This window comes from Astyanax mexicanus, chromosome 2, assembly GCF_023375975.1.
Source record: "Astyanax mexicanus isolate ESR-SI-001 chromosome 2, AstMex3_surface, whole genome shotgun sequence".
Classification (NCBI taxonomy): Eukaryota; Metazoa; Chordata; class Actinopteri; order Characiformes; family Acestrorhamphidae; genus Astyanax; species Astyanax mexicanus.
Window position 1 is genome coordinate 66,450,255 of NC_064409.1, and position 21,161 is coordinate 66,471,415.

Genomic DNA, 21,161 nt, shown 5'->3' on the forward strand with positions numbered 1-21,161 from the left:
ATTTTACACTTTCAGGAACAGCTGTAGAATATCACACATCATATTCTCACGAAGGCTGATGTCATATGATCACATGCTGTAGGATATATATATGTGTGTGGGTGTAAGTGTGTTCACACCAGAACCCTTGGGTGCAATCAGCATGTAAAGGAGCTTAGTAGCAAGCATTACATCACCATGTTGGGGTTTGTTTCCATGGTTTCTGTGACTGATGTAGACAGACTTTCCCTCTTTCTGGTGTTTCCATTACTGTATGCGCCATGAAGTTTGGAAGATGATGCGCAAAACATGAGGGATCAACGTAAATGCCCTTCAGAAGAGGAATTGCTCATAAAATCATTGTGATTTGATCATTTTACATTCTTTTTTTTTCAAACTGTTTTAATCTGCAACATAAGGGGTTGGTTTTCCAGACAGAAATTTAGACTTATTACTATTTTCTTTTCAGTGGAAAATCAATGGCATCACATCAATGTCAAAAGTCGGAAAAATGCAAGAAAGGAGGGGGGCGAAAATACCAGGTGAAAAAAATTAACCAGCATGTTTTTACATTTTGCGTGTGTAAATAAACTTCTCGTGAGCAGGAATGTGAAACTAGCGAGCATAAAAAATGGAATCGTAGCATAGCCAGCAAGCTAACTCTCCTGCCGTCTTCCTTTCTCCGCCCTCCTCCGGCTCGTGGAGGTAGGCGGTCCGTCACAAACCCTGGAGATATCAGCCAATAGCGTTCGCTGAGGGAGGTGACCCCGGCCCCGCCCCCAAACGGTCAAAACCACCCCTTTCAAAACTTGAGTGCAAAACTCTTAGTCGAGCATAAACTGCTGCTGCAGAGCAACATTTTCTTCAGTGCGCACACGATTCCCTTTTTTTTTGCTCACTAGTTTCACATTTGTGCTCACGAGAAGTTCCTTTACACATGCAAAATGTTAAAACACGCTGGTAAATTTTTTTTTAAACTTTTGTGCCCCAAACTTGTATTTTTGCGCCCTCGACTTTTGACATTAATGTGACACCATAAGAATCTCCATTCAAAATGCTGTGTAGCCCATAGACTTTATCACTCACTGAAAAACTGCCCCTGTAAAAGTTTAAGACTGACCTGTTAATTACAACTGCTGATGTCACACTGGTACTTTTAATATTCTGTAGCTGAAGTTCGTTTCGTTTTGTCTGTTATCTGAGCTGCTATATATGGAGCTGACTCAGACACATTATTGTCCGGTGACTCTGCAGACACAGTGGTCAGTGTGTGCAGACTGGAGGTGTGTTGATGAATGTGGGAAGTCATACTGTCTAGTTGATGACTGTAGAAACTGCAGTATTTACTGAGTGTAGAATACAGAGAGAGAACAAATCAGCATTGCAGAGTCATCTTAACTCAACTGCCCTACTTTAAACAACCCCCTCATCATTCCACCCACTCTCTCATTCTCTCTCTCCTCTTTCTCTCTCTCTGCTTTCTGGGTTGAAGATGAAAGTCTGAGAGGGATGTAGAGGCACGTTTCTGTTCATCCTGTTTAAATATTCATGCCGTTCACTCACTTCGTTCTATTTAGCTGCAGTGTAAGAGATGCTGTTGTGAACTACAGGACCATCCAGCTTTTCAACCACCCCCTGCTCTTCTACATCCCAAACACACTGCCTACCTTTACACACCAAATGTGCCTTGGTTGATTGACTACATTTGGGGTAGTTTAAGAAAAGCTCACATTCTGCTTCTTGGTTAGTATTATTACAATGTGCACCATGCTTGATTAATCCTGGTCTCATCAGACCATAGGACATGGTTCCAGTAATCCTTGTCCTTTGTTGACATGTCTTCAGCAAACTGTTTGTGGGCTTTCTTGTGTACAGACTTCAGAAGAGGCTTCAGACCAATTTGATTTAGTGTGTATTGTATGCCCTGAGCTCTGACAGGCTAAACCCCCCACCTCTTCAATCTCTGGAGCACTACTGCGCCTATCTTTCAAAGACAACATTTAGACGTGCCGCTCAGCACGTCCACTCAGCTTCTTTGGACAGCCAACGTGAGGTCTGTTCTGAGAGGATCCTGTACTTTTAAAATGCTGGATGATCTTGATCAACAATTCATCTTTTACGGTCCTCAGAGAGTTCTTTGTCATGAGGTGCCGTGTTAGAACTTTCAGTGAACAGTATGAGAGAGTGTGAAAGCTGTACCACAAACTGAACACACCTGCTCCCTATAAACACCTGAGACCTAGTAACACTGACAAGAAAAATAATTTGGACATTTAAGGGTGTAGTCTATTTGGGGTACTCACTTTTGTTGCTTGTGGTTTAAAAATGAATGGCTGTATATTGGGTTATTTTGAGGGAAGAATAAATTTACACTGTTATATAAGCTACACATAGACTACTTTTCATTGTGTCAAAAAGCACATTAATGTGCTTTTTGTTCATTTTGTACAGTTTTATTTAATGTGGGGAGGGGTGAACCTTTTCCATGTCCGCAGTGCTGCTTAGATTAAATTAAAGTTAAATAATTCCCTTATTAATATTTCTCATATTGTCTGTATATTTGCTGGAGGTGAGGCTTAATCTCTTTACTCTGTTGTAGTAAAAACGTAAATTAAAATAATTAGAGGAAAAAAGGGTTGCATAAGCAATTGTTATTAAACAGCTTGAGAGGAGACAGAGGATGGGGTTAAGATGCTTGAGAAAAGGGGGAGTGGGGGCAAAAAGTGGGCCAAAGGTAGTCCCATTCAGAGCATTCTTCACTGGGACAGGCTGGCAGGCTGGAGAGATATACACACTCTGTAACACACACACACACACACACACACACACACACACATGAACACCATAACTCTGTTGCAGAAAGTTTTCACAAAGTATTTTTGCTTAGTTAAACATTTTCTGAACAGTACAGATAACTTTCTTAGAAAATTAAACAGGTTGGATTGGATATTCTGTTTTCTATATATTTTTGAACATTTTTATTTATAGTAGCATTGCTACAACTTTAATCACTTATGACAATGTTTTAATTTTTCAGAATGTTTTAGGAATGTTACTTTAAATGTTTATGTAATGTCTAGTATTCATCTAGCTGGTAATGTTATGTCAGAAACATTATAATCCCATTTTGATGCAAACCATTATTGTGTCAGATGTTTTTAGAACATTCCTGGAACATTATTTCTGTAATTTTACAGGCTAATCTTCCAGGAACCTTTTCAAAATGTTGTTAAACATTGTTAGAGCATTTTCTGTTAGCTAGGTAGTCACAAGTGGTCACTTTCTGGACTAGAGGAGGAGAAATACAGTGATAAACATGACTAGGTTAACCTTATCAATCTAATTTGTTAACTGCTTAAGTGCCAAACATATTTGAAAATTGCTAAAGAAATTATGGTATTGGTAAGTATTGCTTGAAACATAAATCTATATTTTAATAATTTTAAGTTATACAGTATAAGTCTATATGCAGCACAGTTTTAACTGTAGAGCAGCACTACATGGTGCTGTGGTGGATGCATTTTGCTGCATTTTGCATTTTATCTGTAGCTTCACGCTCACAGTGGACACGTTTCTAAATAAATTCTGACAATTCTAACATTCTTAACCCCACTGCTTTTAGATCAGTGCATTTCTGTAGCCATGATGTTTTCTGTGTCAGGCTGAAAGCATGTTTTGGAAAGCCTCTGCATATGATGCTGTATGAGCTGTAATCTGTCTGTGGTGGATGTGGATTCGTGTTTGTTTGTTATGTCTTTGCCATGGTGACATGACAGACATTTCCCTGCAGTTCAGGCTGCAGCGTCGGTGCTGCTACCAGACACATCTGGCGAGATGTTGCAGCTGGAGTGTCGCTGCCACATGTTCTGTTTATCCTCCTTATCCTGAAAAAAAACTGAGCCTTCACTGAAACTCGTCCTGTTCTAACACAGAAACACAGGTCACACTGCTGCTTCTAAGTATTTAACCTCTTGAAGATAATGTACAGTATGTTTATTTCCTGCTAGCACCTATAAACTCATGTGGATACCTGATTTCCTCAGTAGTTTTAATCAGTTTTGGATATAGTGTTATCACACTTTATAGTCACTTATAGTTCAACAATTACGACTGGAAGCAAATGTGTTAGTTTACATTTTTAATGTTGAACAAGAATACATGTCACTTATAAAGAGAGGACTCTGCAGATCCTGTCGTACATGGAAGACAGGGAGGAGCCAACCACCAGGGCATCCCAACAGGACCAACCTGGAGGCAGTTAGGAAGGAGGTGGGGGAAAATGAGCTGTTAGCATCACCAGTAATGCTAATACTGCTCCAGCAGTGCTAGCCGGGGTAAGCAGCAGAATACAGGCTGATAATACTCACCTTTGAATGGCAAAAGAGCTAAAGCCTAGCACGCTTAGCGACTAATGCTAATGCTGCTTCAGAACATGCTAATGAAACATGCAGGAATTTCCCTGCTTACTTCAGACTGGACTGCAGGGTGGAAAGTGTAATGAGAGCAAGGTGTGAAATCTGCCAGGCCACACAGACATTCCAGCAATTACTCACCGCTCTAACTTTCCCCCAAAGTGAGCCTTTCTAAGAATGATCATTTTCTATTGTTTAGTTTCTGCAGTGATCAGGCTGGTATGGACCTTTTAAACAATGTAGATTAATGTACAGTATGTCTGTGTTCCCAACACGAATGTTTACTTTCAGTTTGCACCTGTCAATGCATCTAGATTGTCTGATTTCCTCACATAGCATATTATATTTGTGTATATTATAATTTAAATTTAGTCTTATTTCACTTTATTTGGGCATAGAGTATAGTTTTATAGAAACATTTAAATAAGTACAGTAAACATTGTTTAATTCTCCCTTTTAAATTCTTTCCACCCACACTCATCCCACTCTGCATTTATTTTTTAAAACATCCCCCAAAAAGTCCAATAATTATTATAGAGTGGTTTAAAAAGATGCAGAAGAATGCTGATTTAGTACCAAAAAACAAAAGATAAATATTTAGACACTTTTATTATATTTAGAGTTGATATCGTTCATTGTAGAATTTAGTGTTTTAGTTGTTAGATTTTTTTTTTCATTCACGTCTTGACATTAGCCAGTCATGCTCACTAGTAAAGCAGGTTGGCTGAAGTGTCACACTCCCTACAGCACTCTACTTATGAACTCTACTTCCCAGGATGCATTGCCAAACCATGTGACTGCACCTACAAATCAGAACTCTGTTTTCTTTTTGTTCAAACTCTCCTGCATACTAATTAGCCTCAGCTGTTTAGTAATGTATATAAATTGGTTTGTTTGTAAAACTCTTTGGGATATATTGCTCTGTTTTTTTTTACATCAGTTGAATCCTTTTCTTATGTCTTTTTTAAATTACCCCTTTTTTGTCTTTGGTTTATTTAATTTTGGTTTTCGCTTATTTGATTCTTTTGCTGATTTTTTCACTTTTTGGTGTGGATCTCTGCCTAAACCTCATTTACACTTTTGGATCTTCCTTGTATTGTGTTTTGCCTTGGATATTGCTTACCTGGATTGTTTTCTGGATTTCTCTTTTTCTAATAAACCCCATGGATTTTTTTTTATCTGTGAGTGTCTGATTCTCTCCCAGATTGTTACATAAAGAGGAAAATGGAAAATGGCACAGTGAAGTTCTGTGCAGTACAGGAAGCCACAAAATATCCACAGCCACATTATGAGCTGAACTGAGGACTAGCAGTAACCAGCTGCACAAGCAGTTTATGAGAATCTGTAACAAGATAATGTACTACTATTATGTAACGTACTGAAATATTTAATCAAAAAAAGTTATGGTTACGTTTTCAAAACAAACTTGCAAAATGCAAAATTTACTGTTCAGGACAGTCAGTAATAAACATATGCAGTTGAAGTTCAGTCAAGCTCCCAAAATGATGCAATATGTCATGCATCATGATTTTTGCCATGTGCCATGTATGCTAATGTACACTGCATTGACCTCTGGGTTATGTGTGTGAGACAGGGCCATTTTAAGGCATTTGGGGGCCCCACCACATATCATCAAACAAATCAAACAGATCATACACAGATCTATAAAGGTATATGTTAGTGTTCATTTTTCATTAAAATATAGTAAAGGAAGTAAAAGGAAGTAAAATATATTAATTCACTACTAGTTTAGTCCAGTGCTCTAAAATCCACCTCGCTGCTGGGAAACTGAGTTCAGACAGAGCATGGCTACAAATATAAATTTAATTCATAAACACTCATTGTCTGGGGGCCCCAGGCCCTCAAGCCCCAAGAAATTGCTTGGTTTTGCTTACCCTGTTACAACAGGTCTGGTGTAAGACCAATGGTTCTAATAGAGTTATTTATCTGTTCGCCCAGACAATTCTGTCCAGATGCTGCCAGTCACAATCATTACCACCCACTGCACTGTCCACTGTGGGTGGTAATGGCGTATGACATCATTCTTATTCATTTTTTTTTATAAACACGTGACACTGTGGATCACAGAGGAACGTTAAATACTTAAACAACACTGGGCCTCAGTCCAACTCTGATAACAATACACTTATACAGCTGTGGGCATTCCCTCAAGTACCACTTAATGATTTCATTTTTATATTCTGCTATCCTCTAACTTTTGGCATGTTAGTGTTTCTGTTGATATTCTCAGATGTTCAGGACTGTTGAACAGCACTCTAAGCTGTAGTCATGGTTATATTGACACACTGCAAAAAACGATTCTTGAGCCCAGTAAACTTTGCTCATTAATATGAGAAGATTTTACCTAAAATTATACTTTTTGAACTATGCTTAATTAAAACAGTATGTACAACCCAATATTTTGTGTGTTTATTTTGTTTAGAAATTTGGAGAAATATTGCATGAATATTTGAGTAAAATCAACATGATTTGAGCCCAGTGATGTTTGCTCATTATAATGAGAAGATTTTACCTAAAATTATACTTTTTGAACTATGCTTAATTAAAACAGTATGTACAACCCAATATTTTGTGTGTTTATTTTGTTTAGAAATTTGGAGAAATATTGCATGAATATTTGAGTAAAATCAACATGATTTGAGCCCAGTGATGTTTGCTCATTATAATGAGAAGATTTTACCTAAAATTATACTTTTCGAACTTTGCTTAATTACAAAAATAAGTACAACCCAATAGTTTTAGTGTGTATTATGTTAAGATTTTGTTACGCCTAACTAAATATTTTAAGGCTGCTTGGGAGACCACGAGGCACTGATACAAGTACTTATCTCCACTGATGAAGAACTTTTGGAAGGCAGCGAGCATGGACTGCATGGGTAAGAGCACAGTGACTGATTATTTTTGAGATATTTACAGTTGTGAGTTATCTGTGTAGTTTAAGTTGGTTTTAGAAACACGGTGCTTCAGTGAACTGTGTTGGCCTGCAGCTATAGGCAAGCATCAAACCGAAAGAAAGGGCAAATGTAGCTAGCTAGCACGTAGGCTAACCACCCGGGTGGCTATTCCGGTGTTCTATCATTTCATCCTACCCATCGAGTGGTCCTACCGAGGCTTACTGCGCATGCGCACATCATTTTTACGTCAAATGACTATGGTTTTCGGGTACGCCCATAATTTTATCCTACCTGGATATAAGTACGGTGAGTTAACTTGCTCTTTATAATGTTTTAACGTCTATTTAATGTTCATTGTTTGCTTTAAGCTTACTATATGAACTAGGCGTCATGTTAATGTCTGCAGGAGTGTTTTAAACGTGTACATAGAAGAAAAAAATACCTTGAGTGGTTAAAAATGGTGCGGTTAAGTTCAAAACTATTCAATGTTTGTAACGTTAACGTTACTCTCGGTAGTTTCGGTAGTTTGCGCTTACCCACGTGTAACTACGAGCCTTACCTCATTAATTTGGTGGGCTCAAGAGCACAAATATATTCAGAGGCTGTTTTAGGGCTTTTGAGCAAATACAGGTACATTAGTCTGGAGTTAAGACTTGTCTTTTAGCCTGATAAATGTACACAGAAGTCAGCTAGCCGAGTGAATTAAAGCTAGCCTTCTAGACACGGTTAGTTGAGCCTATTGTCTACGAAACTGAAACTTAAACAGGCCAAACCATGAATACTAAATATACAGTAATATAGTATAATATATATATATATATATGTGTGTGTTTGTGTGTGTGTGTGTGTGTGTGTGTGTGTGTGTGTGTAAATATATATGTGCATATATTTGTGTGTGTATATATATATATATATATATATATTTCTATTATAATAGAGTGGTATTATCAGTGCTTTTTGAAATTGTTTTGGACTTTAAATTGACCCTTTTCTTCCATCCATCTTCCGTGATAGCCATGGAAAAGAAGTGGGAAACAGTATACAATCTTCTGTCTTCGGGATCATACCCATCAGACTTTGACAAATCACAGCGGCAGAACCTTCGGAGATATGCCTCCAATTTTCAGATAAAGGGTTAGTTTATATAAGCATCTCTCTTTTTATGATCTCCTTTTTGCTCTCTCTCTCACCCACACACACACTCAGATGTATAGCATATATATGGTGATTATGTTCAGAATTCAGAATTACAAGCAAAAACAGTACTCCCTTCATTAAAACTATAGGTAGGATAATTCGATAGCCTAATTATGATCATAAAACAGTACTCCCTTCATTAAAACTATAGGTAGGATAATTCGATAGCCTAATTATGATCATAAAACAGTACTCCCTTCATTAAAACTATAGGTAGGATAATTCGATAGCCTAATTATGATCATAAAACAGTACTCCCTTCATTAAAACTATAGGTAGGATAATTTGATAGCCTTAATATGATCATAAAACAGTACTCCCTTCATTAAAACTATAGGTAGGATAATTTGATAGCCTAATTATAATCATAAAACAGTACTCCCTTCATTAAAACTATAGGTAGGATAATTCGATAGCCTAATTATGATCATAAAACAGTACTCCCTTCATTAAAACTATAGGTAGGATAATTCGATAGCCTAATTATGATCATAAAACAGTACTCCCTTCATTAAAACTATAGGTAGGATAATTTGATAGCCTTAATATGATCATAAAACAGTACTCCCTTCATTAAAACTATAGGTAGGATAATTCGATAGCCTAATTATAATCATAAAACAGTACTCCTTTCATTAAAACTATAGGTAGGATAATTTGATAGCCTAATTATGATCATAAAACAGTACTCCCTTCATTAAAACTATAGGTAGGATAATTTGATAGCCTTAATATGATCATAAAACAGTACTCCCTTCATTAAAACTATAGGTAGGATAATTTGATAGCCTAATTATGATCATAAAACAGTACTCCCTTCATTAAAACTATAGGTAGGATAATTTGATAGCCTTAATATGATCATAAAACAGTACTCCCTTCATTAAAACTATAGGTAGGATAATTCGATAGCCTAATTATAATCATAAAACAGTACTCCCTTCATTAAAACTATAGGTAGGATAATTCGATAGCCTAATTATAATCATAAAACAGTACTCCTTTCATTAAAACCATAGGTAGGATAATTCGATAGCCTAATTATAATCATAAAACAGTACTCCTTTCATTAAAACTATAGGTAGGATAATTCGATAGCCTAATTATGATCATAAAACAGTACTCCCTTCATTAAAACCATAGGTAGGATAATTCGATAGCCTTAATATGATCATAAAACAGTACTCCCTTCATTAAAACTATAGGTAGGATAATTTGATAGCCTAATTATGATCATAAAACAGTACTCCCTTCATTAAAACTATAGGTAGGATAATTTGATAGCCTAATTATAATCATAAAACAGTACTCCCTTCATTAAAACCATAGGTAGGACTGTAAAATCTCATTGATAATCTAATAAAGTATTTAATTGTATTATGTAGATGGAGATCTGTTTTTTGGGAATCAAAGAAGGGTTATTAAAACCAAAGAAGAAGCCATGTTGCTGTTCCAGGAGTTTCATTCCTCTCCCATGGGTGGACATTCAGGAATCTTAAAAACACGGACAGCCATGTGTTCCAGATTTTACTGGCATGGAATGTCAATCGACATTGACAACTGGGTATGTATTTTTTTTCTCATTTGTTAGTTTTTTTAACCAATTACTGTATTTTCAAATAATTGCAAGCTGTTTGGATTTTAATTGGGTTCATCTTAAAGGTACTGGAATGTGATAAATGCCAGAAAATTGGAAAGCCATTGACCGCTGCACAACCACTACAGTGCATTAAGGTAAAAAATTGTGTTTTTGTACTGAATAATTCGCATGTGGTTGTGATTGCTTTTACCAAGTTAAACCAAAAAGAGAGTTTTCTCTCATTGCATGTTGAAAATGTAGTGAACTGAGCTGCACAATATAGACGTTGCAACACTATTCAATTATGGTAGAAACTCATAATGCCAAAGAAAAATAAAGCCATAATACATGCTCCTGCATCAATTTTCTCATTTATGGTTTCAGCACATAAGCTGTCTTTTGCATTTTATGAAATGTCCTAACCAGTGGAGCAATGAAATTACTGCGAAATATTTAGTAAAACCTCCGTATATCAACTTAAATATTCATTATAAGCTACAAACTTTTGCCATCTCCTTTAAAGTTACTGGTTTGAGGTTGCATGTTTTTTTTTGGACTGCAACAGTGTCATGTTTCCAGTGACTAATTCAAACTCCTCCTTACCTTCTCCTTAACTTAAACAGTCTAATGAAATAAAGCCAAGTAAATCGATCAAAATATAATGTCATGGTTCTTAAATAATTCTGACACAGTGTCATTCTTTTTTTCTGAAAGTGAGAAAAATTAAAAGACAAGCAAATACTCTCCTTCCATTTTATTCAACATGTTATATCCTGAACTGCACAAATTCCAACTAGATATGATTGATTGTGCTCTTTTTGTAATCAACAATGTCCATGATCAAAAAAATAATTATGTAAGAAATATAGTGACCAGCCCTACTTTTATTTTTCTACTGCACTACCTCATATCTACAACTGATTACTTCCATACTTTATGTATAGTTTTTGTATTTATATATTTATGTATATATTTTTAAGTCTCAGTTTTGAATTTTAGTTTAGAGTCTTATATCCCTTACTGTGCTCTCTTATTGTACTACACCTATTGTTTTTCTACTGTGTTTTGTAACTGCTACTGGCTGCTAAATTTCCTTTGGGATCAATAAAGTATCTATATATCTGTCTTTAATTATAGCTTATTTGTTTTTTGCTTTGTAGGTGTCTGCGGTCTGGGAGCTCATTGGGATAGACCTAACAGGACCATTACCAAAAACTTCAGATGGCTTTCAATACATTTTGACAGTTACAGATTATTTCTCAAAATGGGTAGAGGCCTTTCCTTTGAAAACTAAATCTGCAGCTGAAGTGGGTAGAAATCTTTGTTCTATCATTTATAGACATGGCTGTCCAAAGCGCATCCTTTCAGATCAGGGACGGGAATTTGTTAATGATGTAAGTGTAATCATTAAACTGGAAAACTTTTGAGCCCTCTGTTTATTAGGATTCATAGTTGCTGTCTTGACACTATGCTTGTGATGATTGTGTATTTATTTTGCATGCAAATTGAATGTTTTTATAAATATATTTGATTACAATAATCATATCTTTTTAAAGCTTAACCATAGGCTTTGTGAATTGCTACACATCCAAAGGAGCGTAACAGCAGCCTATCATCCACAAACAAATGGCCTGGATGAGAAGACTAATGACAATATAAAAAGGTATATTTTTGTATTTATTACAATGCTTGCAAGGCAAAGCCAATTCAACCACACCCTATATAGTGCCTTATGGAAAGTGGCAAATGCATGTAATACAAAACAGTGTCCCTTACATTGTTAATGGCATTGCAGACAGTGTGGACTCAACATATTTCCTGTTTTGTCTGATCAACTTCATGTTAATTGCATGTCATACATTAGTTTTAGATTTTAGGCCTTCAACACAATCCTAAAAGGTTGGGATAGTACAGCAATACAATTTTGTAAAATAACGAAATATTTCTTCGTTGTTTGATATCCTTGGTGCCTAAACCAATTATGATCATCGTGAGAAGGGCACTACAAAGTAGTAAATGATTCACTGTGCCAACTTTAAGGATGTGCTATAGGCCTATAATACAGTATTTGAAGTATATTAACAAATAAGTTGTCTGCAATGAAATAAAGGGCCATGTAAAAAACACTGGATTGTTTGTTTGCATTTTCCACACTTTCCCAACTTTTTCTGATTTGGAAATGCATAAAAGCATTGCTCTAAAACATGTCACATGGTGTTTTTTTGTGCATAAACTTGATGATTTCATTCTTTTCCAGCAAGCAATGCATTTCCTTTAGCAAATTAATATAGATCATTTGTTCCCCTAACTTTTGTACAGTTAAGCACCCCTTCATACTTTAACAGCAGTCACACTTCATTCAGCTTTCAGCACAGGATAAACTACTAGTCTAATAAATCGTCAATTTAAGTAGAAAAAGTGATATGCAAGTGGGACCAGGGAACAACACATTACTCTGTATCATAACTAATTCATGATAAAGAGTAAAATATTAAGTAAAATAAATGTTTGGTCATGTCCTGGACATATAGTGTCTGTACAGATAGTTAATGGAATGAATGAAATGAAGATTCATTTCAGAGATGTAGCCAAAACGTCACTGGTATTCCACATGGTGGATATTGGGAACCACTTATATATACTGGCATTAGCTATTATTTATTGGTAATTTGGTTTACGAAGCAATTTTTTAAATTAATTATATTTTTGCATTTTAGAGCCCTTAAAAAATTGGTCAATGACCAGCAAAACGATTGGAATGTCTATCTGGATGCCACCCTGTTTTCATTGCGGTCTAAAGTGCACACTACCACAAAATTCTCCCCGTTTCTTTTGATGTATGGGAGGGAGGCAGTGTTCCCTTCAGAGGTTCCTGTTGAAGTGCCAGTAAGTATGTTTTTGTCTTTACAATTGTAATAAAATTATGACTCTCTATTAGTTTCTCAGATGACAGTCTTGGAAGTCTGTTGATAATTTTCTTCTTACCATCATAATCCTAAATAACATGTAACAGTGTTGAGGTCTGGACTCTGGAGTGGTGAGTACATTATACTGAGAACACCAGAACCTTCCTACCTTCCTTGTTTTGTGTCTGTATCTTCCTTTCTCATTGAGGGCTTTATGACTGAAACACATCCTTCTAGACCCATAACATTCAGCTGTCTTTTCACAGAGGAAGGATGAACAAAAACACCTGAAACTGGGGCTTGTCTGTCTCTCTCTCTCTCTGTCTCTCTCTCTCTCTCTCTGTCTCTCTCTCTCTCTCTCTGCTCAAACTAATGTTTATCTGATGCAGGCAGTTTGGATAAGGCAGTTTACTCTGGTCTACTGTATTCACTAATTGGGGTAACATTTGCTGACTGTTTTTCAATTTAGCTTTCCAAGATTATTCTCCCTGAAGGAGGATACAGCGAGTTTCTTGATTCAAAACAAAAAACATCGGAAGCTGTTAAAAAAACAGCAGAAGATAACATACGTAAGTCTCAAGAAAAACAAAAAGAAGCATATGCCAGAAAAGTGCAGAAGAAATACCAAAATGTTGAGTATAATGATGGGGATGAAGTACTTCTACTGAATATGAGGAAGCGAGGAAGGAAAGGCGGAAGAATAGAACCGGATTTCTCTGGTCCATATGTTATCCAGTCAGTCCGTGGCAAACTTGTCACATTAAAAAACCCTGAAGGAGCCATCCTGAAAAACAAATACAACATTGGCCATCTAAAACCATATAGAAGAAGCCAGGCAGCCGACAGTAGCAGCAGCATCTTCTCTCCTTGTCCTCAGCAGTCTTCTTCCAAGAAGAAGAGTTCAGAAGAGTACACAGACCCAAATGTACAACGGTGCTCAGTTATACGTTTAGCTTCAAAACAAGCTGATGTCAAAAAACATGTGCAAACAACCACAGTAACTGAAAAGCCTGCAACAAAGAGCTCATCAAACACTGAAACAACTTCAGTAACTGAAAAGCCTGCAACGAAGAGCTCATCAAACACTGAAACAACTTCAGTAACTGAAAAGCCTGCAACAAAGAGCTCATCAAACACTGAAACAACTTCAGTAACTGAAAAGCCTGCAACAAAGAGCTCATCAAACACTGAAACAACTTCAGTAACTGAAAAGCCTGCAACAAAGAGCTCATCAAACACTGAAACAACTTCAGTAACTGAAAAGCCTGCAATGAAGAGCTCATCAAACACTGAAAGAAGCATTCAAGAAGAAGGTGGCATAGTTACAAAGTTCAGATTTTGACCTGTTGGTCCGTTTGTTACCAGTTTGGTCTAACCCAGAACATTTTTGTTCATGGAGGTTTGCCCATGATAAACTGTTTTCTTCTTCTTCTTCTTCTTCTTTCTATAAGCCCCCTGGCTGTGTTTGAACTGTTGGTCTTAATCTTGCCATTTCACATTTTAGGGTGGACAAAATAACCTATGAAAATGCAAGGTATTTGATGTATCGAAGGAATTCTTCTCCAGCCCCTAGGTTGGATTTTTACACCTAACATCTTATGAATTAGGCTATGCACACTACTTTCCATTGATTCTCCCACAGTCCTAGATGATTCCTTTAAACATATTTGTTAAATAACAATCATTGTTTAGGTTATCATGTCCATCCCATTTATTTTTGCTTTTTTTGTTTGCATGAGGCCTGTTGGCCTGTTTGTTTTACACTGTTTGTTTTATTTTGCCCTGTTTTAGCCTTGTTTATCAGTATATAACTGATATGGTGATGCTAATGTTTACATATTTATTTTCAGTAATGAGACTCTGGTCTTCAAAGGACAACAATCAGGTGGAAGCAGTTGCCGGGCCATACAAATTGTATGATTCTTCTTTTAGAACACTGCAAGGGACCGAATGGGTCGCTGATGAAGTAAGAATTAGAAATAAATAAAGTTTAATTAGTCCTTCTCAGGATTTAGTTCCAACTGGCTGGACACTTTTGCTGCTGGATCAAACTATTCAAAGAGGCCAGGCAGTTGGAACAAAATCCTTAGAGAGATTTTTTTTATAAACAAATTGTTTATTTGTTTATTAACAATTATTGTGTGAATATAGGTGATTGATGCATACCTGAACCATCTGATTGAACAACATAAGGCAAGTAGGGTTTAAGGATGTAGTTATTTTGAGATTCTTTGATATGTTCTTATCATACTAATTGCTGGTTGCTGTTTTACAGACGCCTGTATATCAGCTGTGTGCAGTGGTTGCTTCTTCTTTAGCTGCTGGACAGTTTCGATGTCTCAGAAAGGTAATGCATTTACACATAAAGTTCTGGTGATTACTTAACCCATTTAGAACCATAACTAATATTTTCTGTTGAAAACTTAAACGCAGATGAAGTTCCCAGTTGAGGACACATGGCTGTGCCCTGTCAATACCGGAGGACATTGGATTCTTGTGGTGTGTGTTCTTAAAATTACATATTTCCAGTAATGTTGCTTTGTTCATTTCCAGTTATGGGTCACAATATATTGTCAGGATATATATTTCAATGCATACTACAGTGGAAAACACTGAAGTTCATAAAATCAAATTCAAGCATTTAATTCTTAGTTCCTATTTCACCAACAAGGGTATTTTTAAAGGGGTTAAACACTGAAATATTTTGGAATGAACAGTGATCTGAGTAATACTGTGTGTACGTAAAATACATTGGACAATCTTAAAGAAAGATTTGTTTGAGGTAAAGAACCATTTTTGTACACAATATAAATAAATGCAGGATGTAATAATGTTAAATTTATTTAAACCATATATCAATGCATGAAAATGCATTGTTTTAAATTTAATACAAGCAACAAATTTAAAAAAAAAATGTTCACCACTGTGTTAATCATTTGGGAACTAAGGACGGGGAGACACATAATATACTCAGTCATCTTACTGACCTTTCAAATCAAATAATTTTTTCCACCGGGTGTTTTTAGAATTATTCAGCTTTTGTACATTTTTTTGTGTTACTTTTTTTGGAAATAGGATTGTATTTGGGAAAAAAAATTAACAGAAAATCACTGTTAAACCAAAGTATTTACATTAATTTTTTTTAGATTGTCAGCATGTCAAGAAAGATCCTCTCCATCATTGACCCCATGGGAAATGAGGGATTATATGAGAGAAAGATTTTGCGGAACTGGAGGTAAGCTTCTTATTAAGAAACCTATTTCATCTTTTTTACAAAGAAACATACGCGTTCTGATTGCAAATATTATGTTTTGGGCCAAATAGGAATTTTTTAAAGATGATTGGACACCAAGATCACAGCGCTGAATGGCGAACAACAGTATTGAAACACAACCCACAGCAAGATGCGAGCAGCTGTGGCGTTTTAGTGCTAAAGGTATGTTAACTTTTTCAGCTTTTGTTCACATAAATATCTTCAGGCCAATTGGTGTATGGTTTAAAAGGTTTGTAAATAATATTGCAGTTCGCAGAAGATTTTCTTTCTACTGGAGCTATCGACAATGTGCAGACAACACAAGCAGCTATTAGCACCGCCCGAATGGGGATAGCCTGTTCATTGCTTGAACGTAAAGGTGAGTTGTGTAGCAGTGGCCATTATTACCATATCGTACATTATATTTTGTCTCTCACCTATGCTCTATGAATCAATTTTGGTTAGGTGATATAGTATTTTATGTATGAATCAAATTGTGTAGTGATGCTTGTCATCAGTGAAATACAACCATAAAATACTCACAGTTCTTTCAGTGTGTGTTGTACTGGTACATGTGGGTGAGACACTACAGTGTTGCTGTTGTTTTCGAACACTGTCCATTCACTGTCCACTCTATTATTAATTTCTAACTGGTAGGTCTACCTTGTTAATGTAAAGTTAGAGATAATAGCTGCACAGTTTGTGTTCCTCTAGTCCTTGATCAGTGCAAACATGACACTGTTGGCTGGATGTTTCTGGTTGATGTATTATTCTCAGTCCAACAGTGACACAGTTCTATTTAAACACTCCAGCAGCACTGCTGTGTCTGATCCACTCACATCAGAACAACACAAACTAACACCACCATTTCAGGGTCACTGCAGTCATGTAACATTGTCATTGCAGTAGCATTTTTCTTTTTGTGCAAAAAAAAAATAATGAAAATGAATTTGCTTCAAGGCAATGCAGAGGACTACTGCACAGTTTGCTCTATGCTGGAAGGGGATGGAGACAAGAGCATGACTGAAATGGTAAATATTTACATGTCTGCAAGTATGCAGTACTCTCATTGTTAATGAGTTACAATAAAATAAATAAGTAAATATAATCGTTTTTAATGTTTTCTTTTTCCTATTTGTCACACATTGTTAATGGATATCAATTTGATTTTTTTTTTTTTTTTTTAGGTGCAGTGTGATGTGTGCAGTCGCTGGGCACATTTTGAATGTGTCCAATATAGTAAAGAGATTTCCGCCAACTACCACTGTAGAAAGTGTACAGTTAACAAATAACCTGAATGTATTTTTTCCTGGATTAAGCTGCACTTTGCACTGTTTGTTTTAAAATGTAAAATCTAAGTACACTGTATAATATGTTTATAAAAATGTGTGTTATTGGATTACAATGCAATGTTCAACTTAATTAGTAAAAGTATTAGCAAACCATGAGAAAAAAAAACTTTGGGGATTCAGTAAAATCACAGTGAACCTTAATCAACTCCCATCAGGTCATCCGATTGTGGTTATTTCTGCTATCGAATTATCCTACCTATAGTTTTAATGAAGGGAGTACTGTTTTATGATCATTTTAAGGCTATCAAATTATCCTACCTATGGTTTTAATGAAAGGAGTACTGTTTTATGATTATAATTAGGCTATCAAATTATCCTACCTATAGTTTTAATGAAGGGAGTACTGTTTTATGATCATATTAAGGCTATCGAATTATCCTACTTATGGTTTTAATGAAGGGAGTACTGTTTTATGATCATATTAAGGCTATCAAATTATCCTACCTATAGTTTTAATGAAAGGAGTACTGTTTTATGATTATAATTAGGCTATCAAATTATCCTACCTATAGTTTTAATGAAGGGAGTACTGTTTTATGATCATATTAAGGCTATCGAATTATCCTACTTATGGTTTTAATGAAGGGAGTACTGTTTTATGATCATAATTAGGCTATCGAATTATCCTACTTATGGTTTTAATGAAGGGAGTACTGTTTTATGATCATAATTAGGCTATCAAATTATCCTACCTATGGTTTTAATGAAGGGAGTACTGTTTTATGATTATAATTAGGCTATCAAATTATCCTACCTATAGTTTTAATGAAGGGAGTACTGTTTTATGATCATATTAAGGCTATCGAATTATCCTACTTATGGTTTTAATGAAGGGAGTACTGTTTTATGATCATAATTAGGCTATCAAATTATCCTACCTATAGTTTTAATGAAGGGAGTACTGTTTTATGATCATATTAAGGCTATCAAATTATCCTACCTATAGTTTTAATGAAGGGAGTACTGTTTTATGATCATAATTAGGCTATCAAATTATCCTACCTATAGTTTTAATGAAGGGAATACTGTTTTATGATCATATTAAGGCTATCAAATTATCCTACCTATAGTTTTAATGAAGGGAGTACTGTTTTATGATCATATTAAGGCTATCGAATTATCCTACTTATGGTTTTAATGAAGGGAGTACTGTTTTATGATCATATTAAGGCTATCAAATTATCCTACCTATAGTTTTAATGAAGGGAGTACTGTTTTATGATCATAATTAGGCTATCAAATTATCCTACCTATAGTTTTAATGAAGGGAGTACTGTTTTATGATCATAATTAGGCTATCAAATTATCCTACCTATAGTTTTAATGAAGGGAGTACTGTTTTATGATCATATTAAGGCTATCAAATTATCCTACCTATGGTTTTAATGAAGGGAGTACTGTTTTATGATTATAATTAGGCTATCAAATTATCCTACCTATAGTTTTAATGAAGGGAGTACTGTTTTATGATTATAATTAGGCTATCGAATTATCCTACCTATGGTTTTAATGAAAGGAGTACTGTTTTATGATTATAATTAGGCTATCAAATTATCCTACCTATGGTTTTAATGAAAGGAGTACTGTTTTATGATCATATTAAGGCTATCAAATTATCCTACCTATAGTTTTAATGAAGGGAGTACTGTTTTATGATCATATTAAGGCTATCAAATTATCCTACCTATAGTTTTAATGAAGGGAGTACTGTTTTATGATTATAATTAGGCTATCAAATTATCCTACCTATGGTTTTAATGAAGGGAGTACTGTTTTATGATTATAATTAGGCTATCAAATTATCCTACCTATGGTTTTAATGAAAGGAGTACTGTTTTATGATTATAATTAGGCTATCGAATTATCCTACCTATAGTTTTAATGAAAGGAGTACTGTTTTATGATTATAATTAGGCTATCAAATTATCCTACCTATAGTTTTAATGAAGGGAGTACTGTTTTATGATTATAATTAGGCTATCGAATTATCCTACCTATGGTTTTAATGAAAGGAGTACTGTTTTATGATCATATTAAGGCTATCAAATTATCCTACCTATAGTTTTAATGAAGGGAGTACTGTTTTATGATCATAATTAGGCTATCAAATTATCCTACCTATAGTTTTAATGAAGGGAGTACTGTTTTATGATCATATTAAGGCTATCAAATTATCCTACCTATAGTTTTAATGAAGGGAGTACTGTTTTATGATTATAATTAGGCTATCGAATTATCCTACCTATGGTTTTAATGAAAGGAGTACTGTTTTATGATCATATTAAGGCTATCAAATTATCCTACCTATAGTTTTAATGAAGGGAGTACTGTTTTATGATTATAATTAGGCTATCGAATTATCCTACCTATGGTTTTAATGAAAGGAGTACTGTTTTATGATCATATTAAGGCTATCAAATTATCCTACCTATAGTTTTAATGAAGGGAGTACTGTTTTATGATCATAATTAGGCTATCAAATTATCCTACCTATAGTTTTAATGAAGGGAGTACTGTTTTATGATCATAATTAGGCTATCAAATTATCCTACCTATAGTTTTAATGAAGGGAGTACTGTTTTATGATCATATTAAGGCTATCAAATTATCCTACCTATGGTTTTAATGAAGGGAGTACTGTTTTATGATTATAATTAGGCTATCAAATTATCCTACCTATAGTTTTAATGAAGGGAGTACTGTTTTATGATTATAATTAGGCTATCAAATTATCCTACCTATGGTTTTAATGAAAGGAGTACTGTTTTATGATTATAATTAGGCTATCGAATTATCCTACCTATAGTTTTAATGAAAGGAGTACTGTTTTATGATTATAATTAGGCTATCAAATTATCCTACCTATAGTTTTAATGAAGGGAGTACTGTTTTATGATTATAATTAGGCTATCGAATTATCCTACCTATGGTTTTAATGAAAGGAGTACTGTTTTATGATCATATTAAGGCTATCAAATTATCCTACCTATAGTTTTAATGAAGGGAGTACTGTTTTATGATCATAATTAGGCTATCAAATTATCCTACCTATAGTTTTAATGAAGGGAGTACTGTTTTATGATCATAATTAGGCTATCAAATTATCCTACCTATAGTTTTAATGAAGGGAGTACTGTTTTATGATCATATTAAGGCTATCAAATTATCCTACCTATGGTTTTAATGAAGGGAGTACTGTTTTATGATTATAATTAGGCTATCAAATTATCCTACCTATAGTTTTAATGAAGGGAGTACTGTTTTATGATTATAATTAGGCTATCGAATTATCCTACCTATAGTTTTAATGAAAGGAGTATTATCAAATAGAAAGTGAAACACAAAACACGCGCGGTAGTATTTTTCGACAAAGTAGCATAAATCGACAGATATAATCTATCATTCTGCGCCACGGTAGGACGTTTCGACAAGGTAGGACAAATCGTCAGAACACCGGCACTGGGCGCGTACAAACCGGGCTGGGCCGTCATGCTAACACCGCATTAGCGACCCCGGTGAGTAGACCAGAGTCGGTCTAGCTGGCTTAATCAACTTATTTTTAGCGTGC

General features: G+C 35.1%; 1 protein-coding gene and 1 long non-coding RNA gene across 3 annotated transcripts; one reads left to right on the plus strand and one right to left on the minus strand.

The window, feature by feature from the left end:
- Nucleotides 1–7,569: 7,569 nt before the first annotated feature.
- On the plus strand, nucleotides 7,570–17,744 carry LOC111192513 (uncharacterized). The gene is made up of 17 exons (XM_049474737.1): nucleotides 7,570–7,612; nucleotides 8,321–8,440; nucleotides 9,889–10,067; nucleotides 10,166–10,237; nucleotides 11,243–11,476; nucleotides 11,639–11,745; nucleotides 12,800–12,968; nucleotides 13,458–14,301; nucleotides 14,839–14,954; nucleotides 15,140–15,181; nucleotides 15,264–15,335; nucleotides 15,422–15,487; nucleotides 16,135–16,223; nucleotides 16,313–16,424; nucleotides 16,512–16,620; nucleotides 17,202–17,272; nucleotides 17,429–17,744. The coding sequence occupies exons 2-17, from the start codon at nucleotides 8,323–8,325 to the stop codon at nucleotides 17,531–17,533; spliced, it is 2,505 nt and encodes an 834-aa protein (XP_049330694.1). The 5' UTR covers nucleotides 7,570–7,612; nucleotides 8,321–8,322; the 3' UTR covers nucleotides 17,534–17,744.
- Nucleotides 17,745–18,986: 1,242 nt separating this feature from the next.
- LOC125799043 (uncharacterized) lies at nucleotides 18,987–20,810 on the minus strand. Of its 2 annotated transcripts, none has more exons than XR_007437859.1 (5): nucleotides 20,766–20,810; nucleotides 20,394–20,579; nucleotides 20,208–20,269; nucleotides 19,340–19,649; nucleotides 18,987–19,215 (listed from the first exon to the last, which is right to left on the minus strand). It is a non-coding gene; the product is annotated as an uncharacterized LOC125799043 (long non-coding RNA). The 2 variants fall into 2 exon arrangements; XR_007437860.1 differs by lacking the exon at nucleotides 20,766–20,810 and having other exon boundaries at nucleotides 19,340–19,401; nucleotides 19,464–19,649; nucleotides 20,394–20,752.
- Nucleotides 20,811–21,161: the final 351 nt, after the last annotated feature.